The sequence below is a fragment of the Nymphaea colorata genome, chromosome 11 (genome assembly GCF_008831285.2).
Source record: "Nymphaea colorata isolate Beijing-Zhang1983 chromosome 11, ASM883128v2, whole genome shotgun sequence".
Classification (NCBI taxonomy): Eukaryota; Viridiplantae; Streptophyta; class Magnoliopsida; order Nymphaeales; family Nymphaeaceae; genus Nymphaea; species Nymphaea colorata.
Window position 1 is genome coordinate 14601981 of NC_045148.1, and position 9632 is coordinate 14611612.

At 41.7% G+C, this 9632-nt stretch overlaps 1 protein-coding gene across 1 annotated transcript; it reads right to left on the reverse strand.

Moving 5' to 3' along the window:
* Positions 1–2426: 2426 nt before the first annotated feature.
* On the reverse strand, positions 2427–5095 carry LOC116263573 (aspartyl protease family protein At5g10770-like). Its single transcript, XM_031643309.1, has 3 exons — positions 4930–5095; positions 2752–3734; positions 2427–2648 (listed from the first exon to the last, which is right to left on the reverse strand). The coding sequence occupies exons 1-3, from the start codon at positions 5093–5095 to the stop codon at positions 2427–2429; spliced, it is 1371 nt and encodes a 456-aa protein (XP_031499169.1).
* Positions 5096–9632: the final 4537 nt, after the last annotated feature.

The following is a 9632-nucleotide window of genomic DNA, read 5'->3' on the forward strand; positions in this document are numbered from 1 at the left end:
GATGAAGGAGAAATTCAAACCAACGACGTCTCCCATGTTCCTCAAGTTAGACATTCCTCAAGACAATGTAGGCCACCGATCAGGTTAAGTGATTACTATACATACTTATCCACTCACTCTATTGAAAAGTATTTGTTGTTTGATGGAATGTCTGAATCTTGTAAATCTTATGTTTATGCAATTTACAAGCTTCAAGAGCCAAAAAATTTTCAGGAGGCAAGTAAAGATGAAAAATGGAGAGATGCCATGACAGAGGAACTTAGATATCTTGAAAAAATCATACTTGGGATTTTGTCCCTTGTCCCGAAGGAAAGAAACGTGTCGGATGCAAATGGATTTACCAAATCAAATTCAAAAGTAATAGAGAAGTTGAGCGGTACAAAGCCCGACTTGTTGCTAAGGGATTCACTCAGACTGAAGGGATTGATTATACAAAAACTTTTGCTCCAGTTGCAAAAATGAATACGGTAAGGGCTCTTCTTGTTGTCGCTTCCATAAAAAGATGGAGTCTTTTTCAACTTGATGTTAAAAACACCTTCCTTCATGACGAATTAAGTGAAGAGGTATTCATGGAAGTCCCACAAGGTGTCACAAGTAAATCGGATCACGTGTGTAAACTCAAGAAAGCCTTGTATGGTCTCAAACAATCGCCCCGCGCGTGGTTTTCTCGTCTTAGCCAAGCCCTCAACAAGTATGGCTTCAAACAAAGCACTGCAGATTATACAATGTTCACAGCCACTCGAGGAGACAAGGTAACTATACTGCTCGTATATGTTGATGATATTATACTTACCGGGAATGACGTCGAGTACATACATATGATAAAGAAGTATCTCAACAAAGAATTTGAGGTCAAAGATCTCAGAACTCTTCGATACTTTCTTGGCATTGAAGTTCCCCAATCTGACAAAGGCGTTTTTATCTGCCAACGAAAATATATTATTGATCTCCTCAAGGAAACTAGATATCTTGGATCGAAAGCTGCAGAGACGCCTCTTGAGACAAATTGCAAGCTGAAGAAATAAGAAGGTAGCATTGTAAAAAACATAGAAAACTTTCAAAAACTTGTCGTCAAACTTATATATTTGACAGTTACTCGACCAGATATCGCATATGCAGTCAGTGTAATCAGCCAATTTATGCATAATCCAAGGTCTAGTCATGCCGAAGCAGCACATAGAATACTACGGTACTTGAAAGGGAGTCCAGGCAAAGGTATTTTAATAAAGCGAAGCCAATCTCTTGTTGTGTCTGGATACTGCGATGCTGATTGGGCTGGAGACCAACGATAGAAGATCTACATTGGGTTATTGTACATTTATTGGAGACAATCTTGTGACGTGGAAGAGCAAAAAACAAACTGTTGTAGCTCGGTCGAGTGCAGAAGACGAATATAGATCTATGGCCATATCTACGTGCGAACTAATATGGATCAAAGCATTACTCAAGGATATGAATTTGGATATTAGGGAACCAATGGAACTAAAGTGCGATAATGTGACGGCTATTCACATTGAATCAAATCTCGTATTTCACGAACGGACCAAGCACATTGAAGTCGACTACCACTTTGTTTGTGAAAAGATTCAAGATCACACTATACAAACTTTACACGTTAGGAGTGAGATTCAGCTGGCTAACGTATTCACCAAGAGCCTTGGAAAAGAAGAGCATAAAACCCTGATTAACAAGTTGGGGCAATTAGACATCTGCCTACCAACTTGAGGGGGAGATTGTTAGCAAAATCATAGGGATTGTCTCCATTTGTCTGTTGGGAAGGTCTATCTACAACTGTCTTTCTCATTGTTTCCTCATTTCATAATCAAGATTTTGTTACCTTGTTTATCACGCAGGATTCCTGTGTGATCTTCTTACCTAAAATGGTTTGGCTTGTACTCTATAAGAGTTTACATTTTCTCAAGATCACAAGAAAAATAAAGTGAGAGCTCCCTTATTCCCGTGGACGTAGGCATCAAAATGCCGAACCACATATATGCTTGAGTGTTATTCTTTGCTCTTCCATTCTAGTTTTTCATGTTCTTAACAAACCCCCTTTCTCTGGACCAAAGTATATCGAAAGTTCCAAGTTCCGATTTCTCTTTTTCGTGATGATCAAATGGGGTGCAAATTTTGAAATGTTTTCAAAACCGGATGCGCAAAGAGCTAGCGGAGTAGGGACAAGATTCAAATTAAATGCCGCCAACAAAGATAGAGTCGCCCTGCCATATCTTCAAGACCATGATCTTGGGCTTGACGCGGTTAGATCTCTGGATTTGGGCCAATCTATTTCAATGCATATATATAGCTCCCTGCTTCATTTTATGAGCATCAAGTAAAGGTGAAAACGTTTTTATTATTATGATATCACGTACCATACAACAACAAGTATCATCTTTTTGAGAAAATGATTCAATCCACGCAAAAGTTTAGCTGCACGCTCCTTGTACGAAGCCAATCTTTGAATGGGGGATGTCATGCACGAGCAGAGTAGTCTTCTGCTGCCAGTTCCCTATGATGCCCGGATCCGCTGCATTGGTGTTCCCAGCAAATGCCAAGCAGACCTGAGACATACTTGAAACCACCAGGATGTTGGCAGCATTTAGGACCAAGTCCGAGCCTCCCTGAAAGTGGAACGCGATCCCAGGAATCTGAAATGATGTGTAGCTGGACAGGTCATAGCAGGTATCAAGAAAAGTGGCCGCCGGGGCCAGCGGATACTTGCGTTGGGCCATGAAAGCACGGAAGGCGGACCTCAGTGCACTGTAAACTGCCGGCGGCAGCCGTGTGATCACAGTTCCGGAGTCTAAGACGGTGCCTTCGCTTCCAAAGGCGGAAGGAGAAAGAGGCAGGAGAAAGAGGCAGGAGACGTCCACCCACACTCATTCCGGTGAGGGGGACGACATAGAGCTTAGAGTTGGGGAGCAATGGCGTGAACCGAGTGGAGCTGAAGGATGACGGGTCGGGCCCGAAGGTCAAGTGTCCCACACTGTTTGATGTGGGCAAGCAGTAGCTGAACACACCGCCGTACTTGTTCCTTGCTTGAGACACAACGGACAGCTGAGTCCGGCCAAGCCCAAGAAGACCACCAACCATCCCAAAGATCCCCTGGTTTTTCTGACCACACCCGAAGGTGAACCCAGGGAGTACATCGGACCCAGTCAGGGTCAATTTGTCGCGGCTAAGTTGCCCAACTGTAATGGAGTTGTCACCGTAAACGATGCCGTAGAGGCAGCCGGAAGCAGAGCACTGGTTAAGGCCGGACTCGAGCTTTGCCGCGGCGCATTCGGGCGCAGTGCATGATACCCTCTGGTAGGTGGAAGAGAAGGCGGGGTTGAACCTGGGCCCCTGCTGCGGGTAACATGAGATGCAGGGCTCGCACTGGACCCAGGTGAGGTCACTGCCTGTGTCAAAGGCTAGGTTGAAGGCCTGCTTCGGCGTCCCTAGGCCCACCGTCACTATGTAGTTCCCAGTGCTTAATGATGCGCCTGGGCGAGCAGGGAGGGTTGTTGTTGCCTGTGTCTGGAAGGGGTCCTGCACTTGTTTGTTATAAGATGGGGATGAGGACGCCCTTGAATGGATCCATTCGACACGGGACTGATCCTGCTGGACGATCTCCGTCAAGGTCAGCTGGCTGCCGTTCGCCGCTGATCCGGGGTTGCCGGAGAAAGGGGAGCAGGGACCATGCCGGTGGACCAGTTTTAGCACCCCCCGTCCTTGCTCGCGGAGACCTGCACCTACGTGATGATGAGTAGCGGATCAGTCATACGCATATGCACAAGGGACTCGTCCTACATCAAAGATCAAGCAGCCACTCTTGTACAACGAAATAGCGCTTAGTACTCAGTAGTGTTTGAATATATTGTCTATGAAATGCTTTACAGAGAAGAAATAATGCAGAGACCTGGGCCATAATATTATATCTTGGGTTTCATGTGGAAAGGTTGCTTCTAAGGACTAAGATAATTAAGCCCCTGTACTTTAATTTGTCACAAAAAAATGTGGCGTACATTTAGGAAATTTATACAAGTGAGCGCATGTGCCATTCTCATAGGAAAACTTATCCATTAAATGGACCGTTGATTTTTTTTTAGCTTCCAAGGAGCCCACTTCAATGGGGAAACTGGTTTTATGCATATCCTGTGACGGAGTGGATAATGACCAAAATATCCCTTATAAAGTAAAAAAGTATGACTTTTTTTTTTAAAAAAAAAAGCATTATAAATATAAGCATTACACTTTATTATCAAAAAATTTAAAAATACTCCACCCTTCTTTCGTTTTTTTGGGGGAGTGTATATTTGTTGCCGACACACTCGACCTTAGGGTTGGGAAAGTAACCTTGGGGTCTTACACCGTCATGTGAGCAATTAATTCTCTCAGCTCAGCGCAGGGGTGGTTTCCTAAAAGAAAATTTTAAAAAACCAAAGGAACAATTTCTTTCTAAATGCTTTAGGCAAGAATATATATCAATGTTAGAATCTATTTTGGAATGGACAAGCTTCTCATTCATTGTGTGAATGAGTTGGTGTAGTGATTTAGCTGAATGACTTGTGAATCGGCGACAGTATTATGAACTTATATTTTTGGAAAAATAATAGATATGAAATATATTAAAGTAAAAAATCTTAATAAGCCACTGGATTGAATTGCCAGCCACTAGGAAATTACGTCGACCCAGCAAAAGGAAACAACTAAAACGAAGCCATAATCTTTAGAAAAATCACAGAAACACCTCTTTTCTAGAGCGCACACACATCAAATGGTTCTTTTATGTAACTCCCTACACAAAGGCCTCGATTAGCTCAAACAAAATCAATGCTGGCTAACGGGATTCACGCCAGCACACTCAGAACAAAATTACTTCAAATTAATCTGAATGTGCTTGGAAACATGCCTCATCTGTAAGGGAGAGGGAGCGGAAAAGCTTACCTTTTCCCGCTTTACAAAGTTGCATCGCCGACGGCAGGATGTCGGCGGCATTAATCTGAAAGTAGTGATGGCTTGCATCTTTTGCACTGGCAAAGGAGGACGTCCCCAGACAGAGGAAGAGAGCTAGGAAGAGGTTGAGAGTGCTGAACAGTGACAGCTTCGTCATGCTTGAACACTACTCTTGCTCTCTTCCCGTCTGAGTGAGCTCTCAAGGCTTGAGAAACATCACCGAAGGGGGATCACCATTTTAAAGGCCTCCATTCATAATCGTGCTTGTAGCAAATAACAAGTCTCCTTGCTGCCGCGATTTCACTGTGATTTTGGGCACGGGTCAAAGTCACTTGCGTGTGGGCACGATCATATCATCTTGTAGAAAAAGCTTCTCTCGGGGACCAAACATGGAGAAGAATGTTTAAATGGAAAAGAAAAATCCGAAGCACATCGCCACACACACACACACACATATATATATATATATATGTATATATATATAATTATTCAAATATTATTTACATACTTATTTGTAGATGTGACAGACCAATGGCCCTAGTTTCATATAAGCATGATGATTGATGACAAATGAAATGCTCGACATCTTTCAATAATTTAATTTATTCCTTCAATTGTTTCTTTAGTAAATAAATACTAAGGTTCAAACACTTTCACTACGTTAATTTAATCTGAAGTTTGTTTCCAAGCGAAATAAATGCTGCGAAAGGCCTAATATATAAGGCGTGCGGATCAGCACGTTCCCCGTCGTGCATTCAAATCGACGGTAATTTTATATGGGGGTGGCAAGAAGAGTCTTAGGATTCGCAGTACCCTGGCTCATAAATAAAGACCCTGCAGGTGGAGACGAGGTAAGGGGAGAAGAACATCATGGCGTTCCTGTTACCTTCGTGGCAAGTTAAAGATAAAAAATGGATGCAGTTACCGTGCTAAGCAGGCACTGGACCCAGGAGAGGCAAGTTAAGATCACGTCCGGTGGGGTTCCGACGTATATGGGAAGCTTTGTGGTGGCATCCGTTTGCAGCACGTCTTTTGGTTGCTTGTTTGTGTGAGGAGGATGAAGAAGATGCTGCTATCCTTGAATTGATCGATCCAATCGACGCGCAGCTGGTCCTCTGGGATGGGTCTCCCGGAAAACTTGTTCAATCTCTGCCGACGCTTCTGGTAAGAGATCAGATTCATCAGAATAAGGGCCATGCCGATGCACCAGTTTGAGGAGAGGCTTTCCCTGCGCCGATCTGTTGCTGGGTGCTGCATGTCATCACGAACAATCAGTAATAATATTTTTTGAACCTCAAGCATCATCAATGGTGCAATATGGCTTTAAAACCTCACGTCAGCATCATTAAGAAAGCGTTTATTAACATAAACGCTGTGTTCTTTGGAACTCATTGTAACATGAATGTTCCATAAAAATTAAGGCACATTGTTCCTAGTGGTATATATTAACATCTTTCATCAAATGAGAATTGGATTTTACAGAAACACGCACAACTTTTCATCATCATACATATAAGGAAAAGCACATTTAATTTTCAGTTTTTCTAATTTATTTGCCTAACGCCTTGGAATGATAAAGTGGTATATATATGTTAACATTTGTCATATAAAGAAGACTATAATTAGATTTTACAAAAATATGCACAACTCTTGATGGTATATATGCGGCGGGGGGTGGGGGGACATAATTTCAGTTTCCTTAATGTATCCTTAAATGAATTTTAAAAATGTGGTCGGACATTTTCTTGCTCAATTCCATTGCGTCCGACGTCACCCATAGCACATACTTGAAAGTGGGTAGTCAAGATCTAATTATTAGCATTGTCTGACTGAAAGACCGTTAATTTTAGTCATGTAAGAACTGATGCTGTTTCATCCATTGATTTTTCAGCCACCAAAGAAAGCTTCATGTATGTCATGATTTTGGTGGTTGAAAATTTAATCACCACTAAATTAACTTCACATTTCGCTGTTGCATTTGTACACGTTTTACCAATAATTTCCAATAGGTGTTAGACTCATTAGGAATGATTAGGAAATAGGTGTTTGATAGGTGTCTACATTTGCTAAGTGAGTGTTAGATTCAAACCTATGCCAATGATCTTAATCATTGGAAGTATCTTTGTCATTGAAAATACATCAAACTTATAAACTTATAGGCTAAAGAATTTTTAAGCAACAAGACCAATAAAATATTAACATCCAGACTTCAGATCATATACTGGATATCTACAGAATTAGCAATGCATAGAGGGTCCAGAGAGACTTTGTTATATATATATTGTTGATTACTTCCTTTAACTGGAGAGTACGCAGTTCAGGTGTCAAGTGCAATGCCTATCATCGTTTGTAGTGCAGAGAAGTAGCACATATGAAAATCCAACCGATAGTTTAGTTCTGAGTCACTCACAAACCCAACATGTAATTTTTATTGATTCACCGATTTGGCTGAATTGGCTCTGAATCAGTAAAAAGGATTAAAAAATCTATTTGTTGAAAATAAAAGAAAATAAAAATAATTAATTAAAACCAATAAAACTATTATCATGATCATAATAAAATTTAAAAACCGACACGTGAAGCTCTGGAATCAGCCATTGACTGGATTGTTTGCAACGTTCGATTACGTTCATGACACTTTCTTTTCGTTCTGAAAAGAAGAAAAGGATAATAGGTTGGCATGCATTTTGGCTGGTAAAACCCACGAAAGTCATTCTTCCTCTCTTTTGAGTACAGAGAGACCTTGAATCTGATCATGACAGTTACGTGCACTCGGTACTTATGATGTACTATCAACTAAGGGTTATTGTTCCGCCTTCATAAGAGATAAGTTATATACGTTTGTTGCCAGTAAAATATTTTTATCACTTCTTCTAGGTCCGTCCTAAGACCTTCAATGAATCGGAAGAAGGTTATGAGCTCAACAATATTCGATGTGATCTCTTTACGTAAGAAACTAGAAATTGGCAGGCGCTCTGCCTATCACCAACTTAATTTGCAGGGAGAGAAGAAAGGAAAAGGCACACAAAGATAGCAGCTGCGTTTCAATCCTCTTGGAACTAAACACATCATAACATTCAACTGTGGAGGACCCCATTTGTGCGGACCAAAGATATCAGAAGTTGCAAATTTCGAAATGTTTTCAAGACCAGATGCGCAGAGAGGTACCGCAGCAGCAGGGATAAGATTCAAATTAAATGCCACCAACAAAGATATCTAGGAACAGGTTTGCCACTTCCATATCTGCAAGACCATGATCTTGGTATTGACACGGTTAGATCTCTGGATTTGGGCAAATCTATTTCGGTGCATATATAGCTTCCTGCTTCCATTTAACCGCTTCAAGTAAAGGTGAAGACGTTTATATTATTATGATGTCATGTGCCATAAAGCAACAAGTATTATCTCTGAGAAAATGATCGCTGTAAAAGCTTGCTGGGAGATAGGCCCCTTTCCATTATTAAACAAAGAGCAAGTGATTCAATCCAAGCAAAGTATAGCCCAATCTTTGAATTGCGGATGTCGTGCACAACCAGAGTAGTAGTCTGCTGCTGCCAGTTCGCTATGATGCCCCCATCTTCTATCTTGTTGTTCCCTGCAAACGCCAAGCAGACCTAAGACCGACCGCTTCCAGCTATCAGGATGTTGGCACCATTTAGGACCAAGTCTGAGCCTCCCTGAAAGTGGAACGCTTCCGAAGTCTAAGACAGTGCCTTAAGGCTTCCAAAGACTGAAGAAGAAACAGGGAGGGGACGTCCACCCACACTCATTCTGTTGACAGGGACGGCATGGAACTTAGGGTCGGGGAACAATGGCGTGAACCGAGCGGGGCTGAAGATTTTGTTATAATATATGCATCTTGTCAGAAACGAAAGATCTGAAAATCTTGGAAGCCAGGATTTCAACATCTGAGATCAACCCTAAATTTTAGATCCGAGGAAACAAAATTTCCCCTTAAGAATTACATGGACTAAGTAAGGTTTATACATGCCCAAGAAAGATCAATTTTGTGGATCTCAAGATTTTGCTCCCAGCTGTGATGAACTTCATTAAATCATCTCAGAGATTAAACATTAATAACATCAGCCTGGGTGAATCTTATATATGGCTGGACAAATGAGCTGCGCTGACCAGTTGCGTAACCAAAAGGCCGCCCCTGCTGGCCGGGCTTGGAATATTAGTTTACACCTTCAGCTGAGCCCAACAGTTCTTTGGCCTGGTTTCGGCTACCCCTTGAAGTAATGGACCAGATGTTGGTTTGTGTTAGATAGCCCAAACACACACACACACACACATATATATATATATATATATATGTTTTCGTTAGTTAATCACAAGTTCGTTTCTTTCCTGGCCTTTCTTCTTCATCTATTTCTCACCTCACCCATCGACCCGTCCTGGGCTTCACCAAGAATGACAGGCTTCAGGTATGCGGTATGCCTATTTGTTCGGAAATTCTTTCCTTTTTCTTTTTGGGTACGATCGATCGGTTCTTCCGTTCAACTATAGCTTCGCATCTTTTGGGTTTCCAATAGATGTTCTCGCGTTAATTTTTGCGGAACGAGAAGCGTGATCAGCTTACACTAACATTTTACATTTTCCAGATTTTCTACTCCCTTTGTCGAATAGTGAGCAGTTCGAGGTGGACAGAAAAGAGTTTCAGATCCCACCAAGATTAAGCTGGGGAAAGTGAA